Here is a 20,276-nt window from a genome sequence, read left to right as displayed (position 1 = left end):
GACCCCACTTCTTAATGCAGTCATGTTCTAAAACCACCACAAGCACTTAGAATCTTCCAGGAAAATTGAACTGCTCTGCTCATCCAGGGCTCACAGTCCAGTGACCAAAAGAGACAGCTACTTCCCAGAGGCATGAGCAGACAGAGAGGAGCCCCAACCCAGCTTAGTTAGTCAGGACAGGCTTCTTGGGGGAGGTGATGCATGAGCCGTATCTTTAAAAATGAGGTCATCAAGCCAAGAGACAAAGGAGAGGTCATCCCAGGGCAAAGAGAATTAGAAATTCATATTGGGAGGCAGGAGAGCGAATGCTTGAGAGATGGATTCTGGCACCAACTGTCTAGGTTTGCATCCTGTCCCAGCCCTTCAAGGGCGAAATTGCTCAGGCCACCTTGCCTCAATGAGCCTCAGTTTATTTACCTTTAAAATAGGGGTTATAATAATTGCACTGCCTTCAGGGGAGGACATGCAGGCAAGATGCCAGCTAGACAAAAAGAGCCTCAGACTGTCAGCTCTGATTAGGAAATGACACGTGGTGGTCATCTAGCTCCAGCCCCCTGATTGCAATGATGAGGAAACGGGCAGAGACTTGCCCAGTGTCACACAGCGTAGAAGGTGGAACCTGCATCACACTTCAGTGATCTGCCACAGCCTGACTCCTCCCTGTCTCCTCTCATTCCTCACCCTGCAAATTCACTTTGGAAAGGGGGAGGGGGTATCGCTTGTTCCTTGGACTTTCCCCCACCCTGTCGATCCTGGTCCCTCCCCTTACCCAGGAATCCTGTGAGGCCTCCAGAGGGGGTCACCCAGCCTGGAGCTGGGGCCTTGAAGATGGGGTGGTCTCTGCTCTGATAAGGAGCCACACTGTGCCCCTCCCAGCCTGCGTTCTCCATGCCCCTGTTCAGCAGGAATGCCTCAGTCCAGCATGGAGTTCCGGTGGATTTTATGGGCCAGCCACAAGCAGACAAATGGAGAAGAAAAACATCCCTCCAGAGCCCTGCTCAGCTCTCAGAACCTGATTTCCGCTCAGCCGGAAGGAGGCTGGGCTGCTTTAACCCTCAGTGGGAGGGGACCACGGGATCTGATTCAAGATCCTCTTTGCTCCATGCCCTATCTTCCCACCACACAGCCTCAGTTCCTTCCCCAGCAGCTCCTGTGCTGGCCCCCACTTTGCCCCAGGGCTCAGCTTCCCCCAGGTCCCCTTGGTAGAATCACCTCAGAGGCCCCAGATCCCAGTTTATGATCATCATCAAAGCAGCCACGACTGTGAGCCTACTGTGTGCCAGGCACTGTGCCACATGCCTTAGCAACACGGGCTCAAGGTAAGTCTGGAGATCATGGTGGGAAAGCACACAGCAGGGGCTGAGAACAGAAATGGCTTCAGATCCAGCTCTGCCTCTCCTAGATGGTAAGACCTTGAGCACAGCCCCTTAACCTTGCTGGGTCTAAGCTTCCTCATCTGTAAAATGGACTTGGTAATAGGATCCATCTGCTAGGATCATTGTGAGTTTTAAATCACCAGGTGTATAAAGTGTGCAGCACAAAGCCCCATACAATGCAGTTGTTGTTACTATCCCTTCTCTCCACAAACCCCACAGGATGGCCCTCATCAGCCACAGTTTGCAAAGAAGAAAAGCGAGGCCTTTTGGGACACCCCTTGACTTGCTCCATGCCTCGCTTTCTCCAATTATGAGTCACGACTGCAAGTCCTGAACTTATTAAACAATCAGTCAATTCTTATTAGTCACTGCTTCTGGAGTCGTGGATTCATCTACTCACTAAATTTGTAACCTCAAAATCCACACGAGGAGTCATGAAAAATTTGAGTCGCTGACCAGGTATGGTGGCTCACACCTGTAATCCCAGCACTTTGGGAGGCCGAGGTGGGCGGATCACGAGGTCAAGAGATTGAGACCATCCTGGCCAACATGGTGAAACCCCATCTCTACTAAAAATGCAAAAATTAGCCAGGCATGGTGGCGCGTGCCTGTAGTCCCAGCTACTCAGGAGGCTGAGGCGGGAGAATTGCTTGAACCCGGGAGGCAGAGGTTGCAGTGAGCAGAGATCTCGCCACTGCACTCCAGTCTGGGCTACACAGTAAGACCCTGTCTCAAAAAAAAAAAAAAAAAAAAAAAAAATTTAAGTCGCCTGATGCACGTTTCCAGGTGAGATCAGACAAAGTGACATGCTGCCTTCTTGTTTCAGCTCTCACACTGTAAACAACTGTCCTTTGCACAGTCTATTTTTTGTGCCACATTTTACAAATTTTTGTGTCTTCTGCTGGTGATTGTACTGTTGACAATGACCCCGGGCGTGGTGTTGAAGTGCTGTCTAATGTTCCTAAGCACCAGAAGGCTTTGATGTGCCTTACAGAGAAGATCATGTGAGTTAGATAAGCTTCATTTAGGCGTGAGTTACAGTGCTGTTGGCCATGAGTGCAATGTGAGCGAATCAACGATATGTATTAAACAGGGTGTCTTTCAACAGAAACATGCATAAAACAAGCTTATGTATTGATCAGTTGATGAACATGTTGGGAAGAGAATGGTTCACAGGAACCTAAGCCTGTATTTCACCTAGGAGCAGTGGTTCAGTATTTGCTAATTCAGTGTTTGTAGTGACTTTCTAGAATATAATTACAGCAAATAATGAAAATCGACTGTACTTTCAGGTTTTTTGGTGCTTTTAGTTGTGAAGATAATATTTGGAAGGCATTTTAGTGAGCTACAGTCACAATTAGTGTTGCTGTGTGATAAATTACCCGTAAGTTGGTGTCTTAAGCATTTCCTTATGCTCACGGATTCTGTAGTTCAGGATTCAGAACAGGCAGAGCAGTGAAGACTTGTCACTGTCCGTGATGTCTGAGGCTTCAGTGGCAAAGACTCAATAACTGAGGCTGGAATTGTATGAAAGCCTCTTCACTCACGTATCTGTTCCTGGAGCTGGGAGAACTGAAAGACTAGAACAACCAATCAAAAGCACGTGGCCTCTCCATGTGGCCTAGGCTTCCTCATAGCATGGTGGCCTTAGGCCATTCAAACTTGTTCTTGGCAACTCTGAGCTCCAAACTCCTTGAGCTTTCAAAGAAGACTTAAATGGTAGTTTCATTTAGCATTATCTTGATCTTCTACACCATGTTGGTGATCCTGCCACACCTGGCACTGGTGTCAGGGTCAACCTGAGTCAGGTGGGTACCTGACCAGGCTAAATTATTTAGCACTTCCTTCAACTTAATAGTCTTTAAACATGAGCTCATCCTTTCCTTAAAGCGATGGAGCTGAAGGAGGGCACCCATGGCAGCACCAACCTCCTCTCTATCACTGAACAATTCCACTCTGGCCCAAATTTGCATCCTCTACTCAACAAAATCAGTGCTCTGCAACCAAGTGGTCTCACTCTCCCTGGAGCAGAGTTTTGTGAGCATCTGAGCTTAAAATACCCTGGGGGAGGGTCTTCCTTTGTTATCCTCACCACAAGCAACTTATCAAAGAATTCCTGTCCACTCCCTAGCTATGTGACCTTAGGTAAATTACTTAACCTTTCTGCTCGTTAGTCTATTCACCTATAGAACGGGAATATTAATAGTACTTAGCTCATGAGGCTACTATGAGGATTAAATAAGTTCCTAGAAGAGTGCCTGGCATATTGTTACCCCTCAATAATATTATTATTTCAATTTACATTGCATTTTCCCTGAAAGAAGTACCATGAAATACATTTTTCTTCACCTGTTATATTTTCAATGATATTTTCATGTCCCTTAGAAAGTGGGGCTCGGGCATATGCCTGTATGTTCCTTGTCTTACCCTATCTCTTCCTGGTAACCAGCACCCACCTGCTCACTTCCACTTTACTCCTATCAAACACGCTGTCTAGAAAGAATAAATACCCACTCACAGCGAGGTAGATGTCAGTGGTAACAGCCTGGAGAAATGTCTGCTAAACTGTATTCTCTATTAGGTGTCTGGTGTTGGGGGCAGGATGTGAGTCAATAATCAAGTAAGTCTAAAATAAACTCAGAAAATGCACATTGAGGCCAGGCACGGTAGCTCATGTCTGTAATCTCAGCACTTTGGGAGGCCAAGGCAGGAGGATTGCTTGAGTCCAGGAGTTAGAGACCAGCTTAAGCAACATAGTTACCTACAAAAAAAAAAATTAAATCTCTACCAAAAAAATTAAAAATTAACTGGGTGTGTCACATGCCTATAGTCCTAGTTACTTGGGAGGCTGAGGTGGGAGGATTGCTTGAGCCTGGGAGGTCAAGCCTGCAATGAATCATGATTGCATCACTATTCTCCAGCCTGGGCAACAGAGTAAGACATCGTCTCAAAAAAATAAAAAGAAGATAAAATGCAGATTGAAATGAAGCCCAATAAGTTTTTTTGTTGCAGGATTTCTCAGAGTCTTTAACATGCTAATGTATTGCAGGTCTCTAGGAGAGGGATATAAAATGCAGTTTCTCTGACTTTTTAAAAAAATCATGGAATCCTGAGCATCTGCAAGAACGAGTGTTCTCAGGAATTCACCCCTAAAAATGATGGCTTGGAGGGACCCTGGAGGGACTGAGTTCTAGCATGGAATCAAGGGCATCAGCCCCAGACTAGAGGAACCAGATGGGGTCAATGGAGCATTCTCATGAACTGAACATAAAACAAAACCAAACAAAACCTAGCATCTCTATGTAAGGACAGTTTACGTGTTTATTTAACACACTCATTCAACAGATATTTCTGGATGCTTATTATGTGCTGTGTACTGATCTGGGTCTTGATCTTGCACTCTATGAATTTCTATGGGATGAGGCAAGTGGAAAAAAATGCTCTCGGGCCAAATTCTGCTTCCATCACTTGCTGGTTGTGGGACCTTAAGAAAACCCCTTGTGGCCAGGCATGGTGGCTTATGCCTGTAATCCCAGCACTTTGCAAGGCCGAAGCAGGTGGATCACTTGAGGTCAGGAGTTCAAGACCAGCCTGACCAACATGGTGAAATCCAGTCTCTACCAAAAATACAAAATCAGCCAGGCATGCTGGAGCACGCCTGTAATCCCAGCACGTGGGAAGCTGAGGCAGGAGAATTCTCCTGGGAGGAAGAGGTTGCAGTGAGCTGCAATTGCACCATTGCACTCCAGCCTGGGCAATAAGAGTGAAACTCCGTTAAACAAAACAAAACAAAACAAAACAAAACCAAAAAAAACCCTTGTAAGGATTATATAATGAAAACAGCTAACACACATACCATGTGCCAGGACTGTTATAAACCCTACATACATTGACTCGTTTAATCCTCATAACAACCCTATGAGGCAGGCTTTACTGTAAGCCCTGTTTACAGACGAGGAAATTGAGGCCTAGAAAAGTTTGGTAAATTTCCCAAGATCATGCATCTGGTAAGTGACCTAACTGAGATATGAAGCCAGGCAGTCAGGCTCCCAAATCTGCAAACTTAACCATGTGACATTATTATCTCCAGAGATAACACCTATGGTATATAACACCTATGGTTCGTCGTTTCCAGCAGCCATTCTTCCCTTCTTCCTCACTAACAGAAACCCAGTGTTCAGCTGCATACATGGACACCTACTTGCAAAAGACTATCTTCTCAGCCTCCTTTTCAGTTAAGTGTGGCCCAATGACAAGATCTGGCCAATGGGATGTGAACAGAAGTGAGGTTGATGTTCTACAGATTAAAGCATGCTCTTCCTTCTGCCTCTTTCTCTTTTTTGCCAGTTGGAATGCAGACAGAACGGCTCCTGTGGCCCTTTGGCTCTGTAAGAGAACTAGGAAGTAGAAGCTATGTATGATGCAGTAAAAAGATAGACAGAGCCTGGGTCCCTGGCACCATCTGTTTTGGTCATCTAATGTTGCGTAACAAAACACCCTAAACTTAGGGTGTTACAACATTGATAATTTTTCTGTTTTTAGAGACAAGGTCTTGCTCTGTTGCCCAGGCTGGAGTGCAGTAGTGTGATCATGGCTAACCGCAGCCTCAAACTCCTGGGCTCAAGCGACCCTCCTGCCTCAGTCTCCAGAGTAGCTGGGACCACAGGCATGCACCACAGCATCCAGCAAATTTCTTTTCTTTCTTTTCTTTTAGAGACAGGGTCTCACTCTGTTGCCGAGGCTGGTCTCAAACTCCTGACCTCAAATAATCCTTTGGCCTCAGCCTCACAAAGTCCTGGGATTATAGGTGTGAGCCACTGCGCTCAGCCAATAATTATTTATTATCTTTTTTCTTCCTTTGGTCTCAGCCTCATGAAGTGCTGGGATTACAGGTGTGAGCCATTGCGTCCAGCCAATAATTATTTATTATCTTTTTACTTTGTCTTTCTGTATTATCTTTCTTCTTTTTCATAGGTCCTACAGGTCAGGAATTCAGGATCTACATCCAAGGAGGCTCACTCACTTGGCTGGTAAATTGGTGACGGCTGTAGGCTAGGGACCTTAGTCCCTCTCCGCAGACGGCTTGAGTGTCCTTATGGCATGGTGGCTGCTGTCCCCAGAGTAAATGACTCAAAAGAAAAAGGGAGGAGCTCAATGCCTTTATGAGCTAGATTCAGAAATCACATACTGTCACTTCTGTCATATTCTTTTGGTCACATGAGTCAAATCTGATTCAGTGGGGGAGAGGTCTACACACACAGATGAATGCCAGGAGGCAAGGATCATTGCTGACAATATTGGAGGCCGGCGACCACATCACGGAATGCCAGAGCAGCCCTACCTCCAAAGGCCTTGAATGTGAGAGAGAAATGCATTTTACCTTGTCTAACTAAAGTTAAGGTTGTGAATATACACCTATGAATTCTTGACACAAAGTAAGCCCTCAATAGATGCTAACTCTTATTAGTCTTTTTCTCTAGGTTGAGGCATAGGACTTTGTCTTATATTCCCCTCTCCACACACAAACATACACACATATACTGCCACCTTCTAGACTGAGGTTTGGTACAAGGTAAACCTGGGAGGCTGTGTATTAGCCTTTTCATTCATTCGTGCAACAAGTATTCATTATATATATATATATATATATATATATATTTTTTTTTGAGATGGAGTCTTGCTCTATTGCCCAGGCAGGAGTGCAGTGGCACATTCTCAGCTCACTGCAACCTCCACCTCCCAGGTTCAAGCGAGTCTCCTGACTCAGCCTCCTGAGTAGCTGGGATTACAGGTGCGCCAGCACGCCTGGCTAATTTTTGTATTTTCACTAGAGACGGGGTTTGTCCATGTTGGCCAGGATGGTCTCAAACTCCTGACTTCAATGATCCGCCTGCCTCGGCCTCCCAAAGTGCAACAAGTATTCATTATTGCCCACGCCGTGAGGAAGGCAAGCACAATGAGATGGAAAACAACCCATATCTCTATCATTAGGAAGTCAGATAATTCCAAGTGCCAGGGTCCAGGTGAAGAAAGTGGTCCCTTGTGCCCTGCTGCTGGTCATGTAGACTGAGGCAGCCGTCATAGAGTGCAGTAACTGTGTGTTTTCTCTCCACCCAGGGATCCTGCCCCCGAGGGATATCCCAGAGAAATACACACAGGAGTCCATGAGAGTCGCACACTGCAAGTCCATCACAGCTTTGCTTGGGGAGGTGGGAACTGGAGCTAGCCAGCATCCATCACTAAAGTGGTGGGAAAAGGAGGCGTGGTGGCACACGCACACCGTGCATGCTGAGCAGCAGTGGGAAGCAAGGGACTTGAGCTGGACTCAGCACACAGAGCAGTATCGAGGAAACAAAATAGCCTATGACACAGATCTATTGAAACTACTATTTATGTACATTAACAACCCCCACACACAAATCAACACCATGCACATTTTATAAAGACACATATATATCCAAAGACATGCATCAGAGATATTCGAGTGGGTGTCCTGTGAGGGGAGGGAAATGGAAATGAGAATCAGGGATGAAGAGAGAAAAGTCAAAATATGGTGTGATGAACACAACAAGACTTTGCAGCAAGGTTGGGAAAAAGTGGCAAAGAGGCCTTCACCATCTGCTACTCTGAACACTGGCAGAGGACTAGGCATGTCTGCTCAGACCCAAAGGGACAGCATTCCAGGCAGGAAGGACAGCTGGAGCACAGGCTCAGAGATGTGCACAGCGGGTGCCTCTGAGAAACAAATGCTTTTTGTGAGAGTGAAGTGTGCCCATGGTCAGAGAGGCAGGGGCCAGCCTCTACCCTCTCAGCCTGTAATACCTATCTCCTCTTATCTGGCAGACTCCTACTCAGCCCTCACAGGCCTCTAGGCTCCCTCAGAAGCCATGTGGTTAGGGAAGGAGCAACCGCTTTGGAGTCAGAACAATCTGAGCTCCCACATTGGCCCACCGTGTGACCTCAGGCAAGTCACTTTCCCCTCTTTGAACCTCCATTTCTTTATCTGTAAAATGGGAGTAATGACAATACTACCTCAGAAGGTTGTGTTGGGAAGGAAGTGAGATAAGCAAAACACACAAAGTCCCTGCCCCATGGAGCTTATACTTTAGTGCAGGAAGATAGGTGGTAGACAAATAAATATGTAACATGTCTACTGCTGTATCCACAGTACCCAGAACTGTGCCTAGCACATAGCAGGTGCTCAGTTAATATTTGTAGAATGAATAAGTGAATGAATGAAAGTCAGTGGTAAATGCTATAAAAAGAAATAAAGCAGGGTAAGGGGAAAAGGAGAGCTGGGGATGCTAGCAGGTGGGAGGAGCCATTACCGTTAGTGCTGGTGGTCAGGGAAGGCCTCCCTGAGATAAGATTTGAGTGAAGATTTGAAGGAAATGAGGGAACAAACTATGAGACTATCAGGGGCCGGGGGGCCAGGAAGAAGTGGGCTCCAGGTTTAGTGGGGAGGCCAGTATGGCTGGAGCAGAGTGAGGGACAGAGAATGGGGGAAGCTGAGGTCCCCTGTGTAGGTGAGCTGAGAATGTGGCAGGAGTCCCCTCTGCACTCCCAGGGACAAGAACTAGAAAAGTCCATGCTGCTCGGCCCTTTCCCAGGCAGTTCGCTGGGACCAGGCCCTAAAAACAGTAGCACAAACTCCTCGCAGGTGTTGAGCACTCCTGTGTGCCAGGCCCCAGCTCTACTGGCACAAACTCATGGAACCATCACCAGCCCTGGGAATGAGTACTATTATTATCTCATTTTCAGAGCAGGCAACTGAGACTCTGGGAAGCAGCTGACCTTGGAACCGGAACTGGGTCTCTCTGATACCAGACCCTGGCTTGCTCCTACCACATTGTCTTGAAATCCTTTGTTTACAGCTCGCCTTCCCCTCTCGGCTGCAGAAGGCCTGTCTCAGTCTCATTCATGGTTTTCTTTTACTCCCAGGGTCCCAAGTGTCGAAATCTGCCTAAGGAGCGAATAAATGAATGAGCCTACAAGGCAAGCCCCTCTTCGCCTTCCGGGCCCAGTTCACGCCTTGTTTGGCATCTCCAGTTGGAGGTGGAATTGGGAGAGGGCTGGACAGAGGAATTTCAAGCTGCCTGAGGGTCAGGAGCAGAGAGGAGGGGGAGAAGGGGGAGAAAGCGAAAGTGAAGTGAGCTGGGAGCCCCTGTGAGGAGGCGCAGACAGGGAAGGAAATCTCCCGGTAATAATTCATCGGCTCAGGAAGCAGCAGCCTGGCCTGGGGCTGTGTGTGGGACCAGCCCTGCGGGGAGGGGGCCCATGCTGGCTGCCTTCCTCCTCCCCAAAGCCCAGCCTGGCTGGGGTCACGGTCAAATGGTGGCGGTGGGGGGATCCAGGTGTGGGAACAGACTCTCCCGCAGACCCTGGATCCTAAGGGGCTCCTCCCCCGGCAGCCATGGGAAACCCCTCGTTCCCTCTTCTTCCCCCAGTTCTGACCTGGATCAGGGAAGCCGGGAAAGCACAGCACGGCAGAGCTGCAGGCATCGTCAGAAAAACAGACGCCCAGAGGAGCCAAAATGGACCTAGGAGCCTTTCAACTTCACTCTGCTATACCGGCTGCCATTCGGGCTTATTTTCAAGGCCAAGTGGGATACTGGTTTAGCTAGTGCCTGGAGAGAGCTGAGCAGCAGGCACGAGTGAGATGGAGACCCCAGCAACCACCGTTGGCTCAGCAGTTCTCTGAGGAGGACATATCAGGCTGAACAATCTAAGGTTTCTAAAAGGAAGGCAGGCGTTGAGGAAAGATAGCCCGTGTGTGTGCGATGGGATGGTGGTGGTAGGATTCCAAGAAGTAGTGAAACCGGACAGGCTGGAGCTAGCGCCCCCACTCCCACCTGTATGACTGAAGGCCAGAGCTCTCTTACCTGTAACTCAGGGCTGCCATACTGCAGCCTCAGCTGGGCTCAATAGAGTATATAGCACCGCGTCTGGCACACATTAGTGCCTCAACCAAAACATCAGTTCCGTGAGGGTGAAAAATTTGTTTTGTTAATGGCTGTATCCTCAGACCTAAAACCATGCCTGACACATAGTAGGGATCCAACGAATATTTGTTGAATAAATGAACGAACTACTGGTGTTTGTGTGTTGTGGTTTTGTTTTGCTTTTTTTTTTTTTTTTTTTTTTTTAAGTTTGTCTTCAGGGACAAGACACCATCGAATCTTCATTTGGAGAGATTATAGCTTTTCTCCAAGTGTTCTCCACTGACACCACCACTATCACCAATGGCTTGTTACAAAATGCACGTTCCTGGGCACGTTCCAGAACTGCTTAATCAGAATGGGAGCAATCTGGGACTCTGTAATAGCAAAAGCCCCCTCCCCAGTTCTTACGCACATGAAAGTTGCAGAACTACAGGATTAGAATTTGAGGGTAGGAAGACACTAGCTGTTTCTCTGCAATCTGAACGTTCCGAATGAGGAAACTGAGTCCAAGAGAGGAAAAGGGACCTGCCTGCGTCTCCCAGGTGGTCCAGGCTGGGGACAAAAAGTTCGAATCTGGGCCCACCCCGGCCGACTCGCCCAGACCTCCAGCATCTGCCGGGCTAGCCAGCCGGGAACGGGAGCCTTCGGGGTGGGCCACCAGCTCCCGGGCCGCTTTCAACCTGGGGAACGGAGGCGGTGGGCGCGTAGTCATTGGCCACGGCGCAGAGGGGGCCTCCCCATTGGCCAGGCGGAGCCCTCCGCCCCCGGCCGGGGCGGCCTTGCCATTTGGCCCCTCCCTCGCCTATAAGGCGGGGGCCGGCCGGGCCGTAGGAGCGCGCGGGAGCGCACGGCGGGGCGCGGCCAACGCTGGGACGCGGCGCTCGGAGGGACGCGGCCGGCTCCCATGGCGTTCGCGCTGCTGCGGCCAGTCGGCGCGCACGTGCTGTACCCGGACGTGCGGCTGCTAAGCGAGGACGAGGAGAACCGCAGCGAGAGCGACGCGTCGGACCAGTCGTTCGGCTGCTGCGAGGGCCTGGAGGCGGCGCGGCGCGGCCCGGGCCCCGGGGGCGGGCGGCGGGCGGGCGGCGGCGCGGGCCCCGTGGTGGTGGTGCGACAGCGGCAGGCGGCCAACGCGCGGGAGCGGGACCGCACTCAGAGCGTGAACACGGCCTTTACGGCGCTGCGCACGCTCATTCCCACCGAGCCGGTGGACCGCAAGCTGTCCAAGATCGAGACGCTGCGCCTGGCATCCAGCTACATCGCGCACCTGGCCAACGTGCTGCTGCTGGGCGACTCGGCCGACGACGGGCAGCCGTGCTTCCGCGCCGCCGGCAGTGCCAAGAGTGCCGTCCCCACCGCCGCCGACGGCGGCCGCCAGCCGCGCTCCATCTGCACCTTCTGCCTCAGCAACCAGCGCAAGGGGGTGAGTGTGCTGCGTCCTTCACTGCAGCCACTGGGTCGGGGTAGGCGGGGGACGTTGCCTCTCCGGGAAGGGGCCCCAACGAGGCCAGGGGGAAGCAACGTGGAATTCGTGCTGGGTGCGGCTCCCTAAGCCCAGGGTCTGGTGTGGAACAGAACCACTGACTTAATGTCCTGTCCCCCAAACAGAAAGGATGCAGGAAAACCCAGAGTTCGGGTCTGATTTAACTCCTCAGTGTGGGATATCCCCTCCAACGAAAGGTGTGCTGGTACTTCCTTCCTGCTGGGAAGACGGCATGAGGACGGAATAACAAAGTCCATCTTTTATTGAGTCTTCCTCTGTGCTGATGCGCTCCACATCCACTTTTTTGCCTTCACAAGAATCCCTTCAGGCAGGTAGTTTTTCTGCCCATTTTATCCTCGTGAGGATCTGAGCATCAGAGATGGAATCACCTGCCCACATTTACTCAGCTGGGAAGCCGGGGTGCTCGCCCTAGGTTTGCCCGGTGTGTGTTGCCCCCACTTTGAAGTAATTGTCCCCTGTCCTGAGATCTAACCCAAGAGCAGGAGACTGAGAAGAAAGGAGGCCACAAACCCCCAACCGAGAGCCTGAGGTTCCCAGCGGATGAGCAGTTGGCTCAGCTGGAGGGAGCTGGTGTGCAGCTCCTGCAGTGTGTCCTGGGCAAGGAAGTGGACCAGGCTAGTAGGGGTGGGCGGGGGCTGTGTGGCAGCAGAGGTGGCCTCTTGGCTGAAACCTTGCCCAGGCCCCAAGGAACCTGCTTCATCCCCAGACCGTGTGCCTTTCTGGCCTGGGTTTTTCCTACAGTAAAGAAGCCTGTCTAACAACTTGTATTCCAGCAGCTACCATTTGCATCCGGGGAAACTGAGCATGAGAGAGTACTGACTTTTGGTGGCCAAGTGGAAGGGCATGGGGAATTGGAGTTAGGCCCCTGACTCCCTGCTGTTTGGTTCTCACAGCTCCCCTTGGTCCCTTGCTCCACCCTGTTCTGCGGAGGCCTCTGCATCTTGGCCTGAGACCACCCTCCGTCTGGCTCATCAGACATCCAGCCTGCTTTCTCAACACTTGGCTGCCTCAGTTGCCCTGAATCCATCTTCTTAGCCTCAGGCTTGTACCCTCTCCATGGTCCTTACTGCTCCCAGCTGTGGGCCCCTGTCAGTGCCCCAGGCTGGGCTGAGAAGCCAGGAGTGGGCCTTTAAGGCTTCCTGGGATGGGAAGACCTGAAGGGGCCCTCAGGGATACTCCCTGACTGCCTTTCACCCATTCATTCCAGTTAGCAACCCTTAGCTACCTGACAGCTGCCTGCTGTTGGCTCTGAGAACCCCAGAGAAGCAGGTTATAGGTCCCTACCCATCCACCAGTCAGGACCTGACAGTGCAGCCCCAGGGTCAGGGCAGGGAGATGAAGATGAGGATGCTGTGGTCTAATGATGGGGTAGGGGAAGCACAAAGGGATTCTCAGAGCCCAGAGGAAGCCCCCAACCCAGGGTGAGTGCTGACAGGGTTTCTGTGTCGCGTTTCTGAAGGATGCTTTAGAACAGGGACAGGCCGATGGAAAGGGTGTTCTAGGATTGGGGCATACAGCAAGAGCTGAGGCCTAGAGAAGGAAGAGGGAAGAGGCTAAAAGTGGTGGGAGTGCAGAGGGGGAGCACAATGGCCCATAACCGCAGTGACAGCAGCCTTCATGAGCACTGATCTGTGCTAAGCACTCTTCATGAGTTATCATTAAAATCCCACAACAGCCAGGAATGAGGCGCTACGGTTATCCCCACTTGCTTAGAGGAGCTGCCAGTGGCGCAGAGATACACAGTGACGGAACCAGGATTCAAACTCAGGCCTGCCTGGTCGAGACGTGGGATAGGTTACAGGGGGAAGTCCCTGTAACTATCATGTGTCCACCCCCACAGCAGGCAGGCTGGGGGACTTCTCTGCAGGTCTCAGGCCTGTCCCACAGCTCACAGGGGCCTCCCCTGGGCCTGGCTGCTTCCCTGGGATCTGTCTATGGGACCAAGAACCCAGCCAAATTTGGCTGTAGAAACAATGCTCTCAACCCCACAGTCTCCTCTGGGAATAGGCGAGAGGGGCGATCCTGGCCAGCTATGGCCCCTTGAAGACTCTGCTGGAAGAAAACTGGCTGTCTTGGGGAGCTGTTGTTCCCTTCTGAGCTTTGGGGGGGCCAGAGAGCTTTAAGACCCAACATCCTGTTCCTTTACCCCGAGCCACCACCTCCCTCCCATCCTGGCCAGTCTGGAGTTGGGGTTGCCATGGAAACAGTTCCCTGTAGCATCTTTCTGTTGAAGGAGGGGTTAGGTGTGGCCCTCTGCAGTAGAATTAGCAAGTGGGAGGTGGAACGGGAGTTCTTGTCTCTGCCCTGTTTTCCCTTTGTCACCTGGGGGTGGGGATCAGACAGGATCATCTTGTAAGGCTCTCCCCTGTTGGTATACCCAGAGAGTAGCTGGGACCAGAAGGCACTCTCAGTAGATGATGCTGATAGTAATACTTATGAACATTTACTATATTCCCAACACTGTACCAAGGCTTTACCTAGATTAGCCTGTGTAATCTTATGTTAGCTTGTGTGATCCTATAAAGTAACTCCCCTTTACGGCGGGGGGAGACTGAGGCTCAGTGAGATGAAATCACTTGCCTGAGGTGCAGTAGTTGCCCCTTGGCAAAGTAGGGATCGAAGCCTAGGTCTGTCTCACTTAAACCTAACTCCTAACCATGGTGCTTCCCGAAGACCCTTGGTGCTAAGTTCCTAAGGGACAAACAAACTGGGGTCTTGTGAGGACCTCTTTTTTTTTTTTTTTTTGAGACGGAGTCTCACTCTGTCACCCAGGCTGGAGTACAATGATATGATCGCAGCTCACTGCATCCTCTGCCTCCTGGGTTCAAGCAGTTCTCCTGCCCCAGCCTCCCAAGTAGCTGGGATTACAGGCACCGGCCACCACACCTGGCTAATTTTTTGTATTTTTAGTAGAGACGGGGTTTCGCCATGTTTGGCCAGGCTGGTCTCGAACTCCTGGCCTCATGTGATCTGCCTGCCTGGGCCTCCCAAAAGTGCTGGGATTACAAGCATGAGCCACCGTACCCGGCTGTCAGGACCTCTTCTAAGCACACTTAGCAGCTTACACAGCTGCATTCACATTCGACTGCACCTTGAGATGGCAAGTAAAATCATTTTGTCCCCATTTCGTAGATGAAGAAACCGAGGTTCAAGGAGGTGAACAGTCCCAGCATTCTTCTGGGACCCCAGGTCTCCACATGACCTCTAGACTTGGGGTGGAAGGGGGCAGCTCTCCCTGTCCCTGAGGACTTAAAGAGTGAAAGAGGGGAAGGCCAGTTTTCTAATTCAACCTTAATATTGCACCCCCTCCCCTATCTGCCCTTCTCAGTCACTCCTGCCAGAGTTTGTCTGAGAAGCCTAAGCCCCAGGCTCTGCTGGGACTGTGGCCTCAGCCCTCAAAATAGCCCTGCCTGTGAGTGAACATGTTGTCCCTGGGCTGCAAGAGCCTCGAGGGAGGCTGGGCTCGCATCTGGATGGATCTGCCCCAACCTGGACCTGGGGGTGGAGGGGGCAGGGGGCAGAGCTCCCAGATGGTCAGCTGTTTCTCTAAGTGGGCTGAGAAAGCTGCCTGTTCCATCATCATCTAGCCAGGCTCAGGGCGATGAGCATTTACAGTGGGATTTCAGACACTATCGTGTCCTGGAAACAGGACAGATTGTTGGACAACATAGATTTCTAGCCCAGCTCTTTTACAACTGGCTGGGTGCCTCTGGGCCAGTCAGTCAGTGGCTGGAGGCCTCAAAAGAGGGGGTGCTCTAACATCTGTGACCTCTCTGGCTTATGGTGAGGATGAAACATGTGTCCAGTCTGAAAATATCAATGAGAAGAGCTGGTAAAGACAGCCCCTGTAGGGACTGATGATTTCAGGGACTGCCACCATTAGCCCATCTTCCAATGGCTGCCACTTAATTCAGGCAGCATTGATTGGTGCCTGCTCCAAGTCAGGTCCCGGTCCAAGAGAGCCCAGGCTGGAAATGGGACCACAGAGTCAAGAACTCCTTTTCCCTACCATTCCCTGAGATCCCAGTCCAGATGGTGGGACAAAGGAGAGACCCTGCCTTGTCCTTCTGAGATTCATCCCCATGGAATGTCCCCAGAAAGACAGGAAGTGCTAGGCAATTTAGGAACGGAGAAACCTTTCCAGGGAGACAAGACCTGAGAGCACATTCCTGGCAAAGGGGACGCCCTGAAAGAAGTCAAGGAGGCCAGAAATCCAGTCCCCTTTTGAAGGTGGAAGAGTGAGCCACTAGGCATGCAGTCAGGCAGGGGGAAGACCACTGCGGGGTGTGCTGGTTTTGCCCATGTAAAATACTATGCTTTAAAATGTATTGGATCTTTTTTTTTTTTTTTTAAGCAACAGATCATATGGGAAAGAAATGGAAATGGTAAAAAAGTATAGCGTGAATACAAAAATTAACCAAGCGTGGTAGTGGTCGCCTGTAGTCCCAGCTACTTGGGAGGATGAGGCAGAAGAATCACTTGAACCCAGGGGGCGGAGGTTGCAGTGAGCTGAGATTGTGCCACTGCACTCCAGCCTGGCCACAGCAAGACTCAGTCTCAAAAAAAAGTATAACATGAGAGAGCCTCCCTCCCATCCTCCTCCATCATCAAATTCCTCTCTGAAGAAACCCACTCGCGATTTCCCACGTGCACTTCTCTCCAGCAATCACAGCACACAGGCGCATTCAGCCTGCCCCTTGCTTTTGTCCTTAAACATTGTCATTCGGCAGCAGTCGTATCAGTCCAGAAAAGGTTTCTTCTGCTTTCTGCTGCAGAGAACTTGATCGTGTGGCTGAACTGTGATTTATTTATCAGGATCCCTGTTGGTGGATACAGAGGTTAGTGTTCACACTGGCCTGATCGAACCTCCTTATACTCTTTCTCCCCCTCTGCAGGGTGGCCGTCGTGACCTGGGGGGCAGCTGCTTGAAGGTGAGGGGGGTGGCCCCCCTTCGAGGGCCGCGGAGATGAGCCTGGACCCTGGAGAAGGAGGCCAGGAGCCAGCCACTGGCTGTACAGGGAAGAAGACCCCAGGAGCCGAGCCCACCCCTTCTTTGTGTGGGGACCAGGGGACCATGGCCTGGGTCCAGGACACTCTGGGCAGGGCCCTCGGGACATCTCCACCCTATCCCGGAGAACTGTGAGGATCCATTCAGCCTGCGCAGCTCTGGCTGGTCAGAGACAAGGCAGAACTTTTGGAAAAACAAAGACTGTTGGTGACAGAGGGTGTGTGTGTGTGTCTGTGCGTGAGTGTGAGTGTGTGTGAGGGAGAGAATTGGTGAGTTTAAAATAAAAGCTATTTTTAAATAAAAGACGTCGTTCTGAGCTGAGGAGGGGGCCTGTGAACATCGGAGGTCAGAGGTGGGCCCTCCCCTGGACTTAGAGAGAGGCACAGACGTTCCAGGGGCTGCCCTGAGCCCTGGAGGGGTGGGGCTGGGGAAGACAGGCAGAGCCCGCTCTCCGGGAGCCATAACCAAACCTTCCTCAGTCTGCTATTTATCAGATGTTCTTAACAACTGTTAGGTGTCTGGTATGGTTGGTAAAGAAATCTTAATTTTATTTATTTTTGAATAAGGACTGCGTTCATTTCATTCACACAGTTCAAAATTCGGAAGGTACCAGAGGATATGTGTTGAAAAGTCTCCCTGCCCCTGTCTTCCGGCCACCAGTTCTCCTCTCTGCAAGCAGCCTAGGGCACCAGTTTCCTGTGATGTCCCGTTCGCTATGAATGATCAGGCAAATACACAAATGACAGCACCTCATACACACTTTCAGCTCCTTTTTTTCCTTAATCTAGCTTGGTATCATCCCAAGTCAGTACCTAAAGGGTATTTCATTTCTTTCTGAGCTGCTTATTATTCCATTTTGTGAACGTGCCATCCTTCAATCCCTCTTTGATGCTATCACCAACAAGGCATGTGGTTTTCCACAGGTGCAAATGAGTGCATGCTAAAGGGGAATATTCCTACCGCTGTGTTATCTGAAATGACTTAGAAGACCAATGACACCCAGAGGCACATGGCAGGGTGACACGGTGACACCCTGAGTCCGTCCACCTTTGAAGCCCAGAGCAGCTCCTTCCCTGCCCTGGAGATGCCCCAGGTGGAAAGCCAGCACCTGTTACCCCAATTACACTCCCAGGAGCCCTAGGAGGTGAAGGCTGGTGTCTCCCCCATTGTAGACCCAGCAGAGACAGCGATGGGTACAGCTGATCAGTGCAGCTAGGAGTTCTTCGCTCTCAGGCTGGGGCTGTGTCCCTGTGAGGTGAGGATCAGAGAAGCTTGAGAGGCCTGAGGGTGAGAGAGCCAGGGAAAGGCCAGGGCAGCCAGGCAGCCACCCTCTCCTCAGTAAGGTGCATTCATATGCCTATCTCAACAGTTTATTTATTTAACAACACTTTTATTTTTAATTTATTTTTTTAAAGACAAGGTCTCACTGTGTTGCCCAGGCTGGTCTCAAACTCCTGAGCTCAAGTGATCCATTTCATGTTTACTGACTGAAGTCTGGCCCCAGAGTCCATATTCCTATCCCCTCTGTTCTGCCTCTACCCACTCCCCTGCATTTGACCCCCTGAGCCTGAATTGTGGCTCCCATTTTGCAAATTGACAAACAGATTGCCAATACCCTCTATGTGCCAGGCATTGTGCCAGATGCCACAGGAATGAGCCCGACCAACCTGGTCTTCCTCACAGATGAAAACCGAGGCCCGGGGAGATCAGGGGAGTTGTGGAATTGCCAGTCCCTAGGCTGGAGCAGGCCATGAAACCACCACGCTTAATCCCTTTGGTGTGAGAAGGAGAGGAAAGAGGGCCCCAGGGGGCCAGGGTCCCCCACCCAGGAGAGCTTTCCAAGCACCCTCTACCTCACTTCCCTGCTGTTCCAGGGACACTGGCGTGGTTATCCTGTGTCCCAGCGCGGCTGTGCTTCCCCCTTCGGGAACTGATTAGGAAAGCACATTGCTCTCCCTGCGCCTACCCCGGCCAGGTATAGCCAGCCTCTGGCAAAGCCACAGGAAAAGGACTGTGGCCTTGTCAATGGCAGGAAACCTGGGAGTGGGGGCAGAGCAGACACTTGGGTGCTCTGGCTAGAGGCCCACTCCGCCACCAGATTTGCTGGGTGACCCCGGAGATGTTGCTTGACCCCTCTGGGCCTCCCTGGCTCAATCTGTAACTAGTAAGAGCAGCTAGAACAGAAAAATAAGTATTTGTTTTGCTTTGTGAGATAGTTTTTACTATACCCTGTTTGCATTAGTAAGTAATCCAAGTTGTATCAAATGGTATGCAGTGAAAAGTACAGACCTCCCTCAGGCCCCTCCCCAGAGGCAGCTTCCTGAGTGTCCTTCCAGAAAGCTTCTATACTGATTACTGTTTCTGAAAAAAAAATTTATAGGTTTCCCTGCCTGCGTTTTCATTGTAAAATAAATGCAAAATGCTACAAGACTCTAGAAATATCACTCATCCCAAAGACAACCACAGTGAAGACTACAATCCCACCAAGTTTTGTTTTGTTTGAGACAGGGTCTCACTCTGTCACCCAGGCTGGAGTGCAGTGGCACGATCATAGCTCGCTGCAGCCTTAACCTCCTGTCCTCAAGTGATCCTCCACCTCAGCCTGCGGAGTAGCTGGAAATACAGGCATACGCCACCAGGCCTGGCTAATTTTATTTATTTGTTTATTTTGTAGAGACAGGTTCTTACTATGTTGCGCAGGCTGGTCTCCAGCTCCTGGGCTCAAGTGATCTGCCTCAGCCTCCCAAAGTGCTGGGATTATAGGCGTGAGCCACTGCACCCAGCTGTGCAGCATTTTCGTTAAATACGCACATATACACAACACAATCATTTAAACCATGCTAAGTTTACACTTTTTTTTTAAGATGGATCTCACCCTGTCACCCAGGCTGGAGTGCAGTGGCGTGATTTCAGCTCTCTGCAACCTCCACCTCCCGGGTTCAAGCGATTCTCCTGCCTCAGCCTCCCAAGTAGCTGGGAGTACAGATGTGCACCACCATGCCTGGCTAATTTTTGTATTTTTAGTAAAGACGGGGTTTCACCATATTGGCCAGGCTGCTCTCGAACTCCTGACCTCAGGTGATCCATTCATCTCAGCCTCCCAAAGTGCTGGGATTACAGGCATAAGTTACTGCGCCCAGCCAAGTTTACACTTTTTATGGAAGTATAAGACACATTCAGGAAAGTACACAGGGTGTACTTGAAATCAATGGGTTTTCACAAGCTGAGCACACCTGTATACCCAGCATGGATATCAAGAAATGCAATTAGCAGCTTCCCAGGAGCCAGCCCCTCTTGCACGTCTACCCGTACTGGTTCTTTCCCTTGTAGAGACACAAAAAAGAATAAACTGACAATAAGTATTCTCTCCCAGCCACCCAGCTCCAGTCCTCAGAGGCAATTACTATGTTCAGGTAACCAGGATCCTATGGATTCCTGCAGAGATG

At 50.6% G+C, this 20,276-nt stretch overlaps 1 protein-coding gene across 1 annotated transcript; it reads left to right on the top strand.

Annotated features, from left to right (window-relative positions):
* Positions 1 to 11,138: 11,138 nt before the first annotated feature.
* On the top strand, positions 11,139 to 17,133 carry TCF15 (transcription factor 15). Its single transcript, XM_007963030.3, has 2 exons — positions 11,139 to 11,741; positions 16,718 to 17,133. The coding sequence occupies exons 1-2, from the start codon at positions 11,223 to 11,225 to the stop codon at positions 16,790 to 16,792; spliced, it is 594 nt and encodes a 197-aa protein (XP_007961221.1). The 5' UTR covers positions 11,139 to 11,222; the 3' UTR covers positions 16,793 to 17,133.
* Positions 17,134 to 20,276: the final 3,143 nt, after the last annotated feature.

This window comes from Chlorocebus sabaeus, chromosome 2 (assembly GCF_047675955.1).
Source record: "Chlorocebus sabaeus isolate Y175 chromosome 2, mChlSab1.0.hap1, whole genome shotgun sequence".
In the NCBI taxonomy this organism is placed as follows: Eukaryota; Metazoa; Chordata; class Mammalia; order Primates; family Cercopithecidae; genus Chlorocebus; species Chlorocebus sabaeus.
The sequence above is the reverse complement of the archived record's forward strand: the minus strand, read 5'-3'. Positions and strand labels throughout refer to the sequence as shown.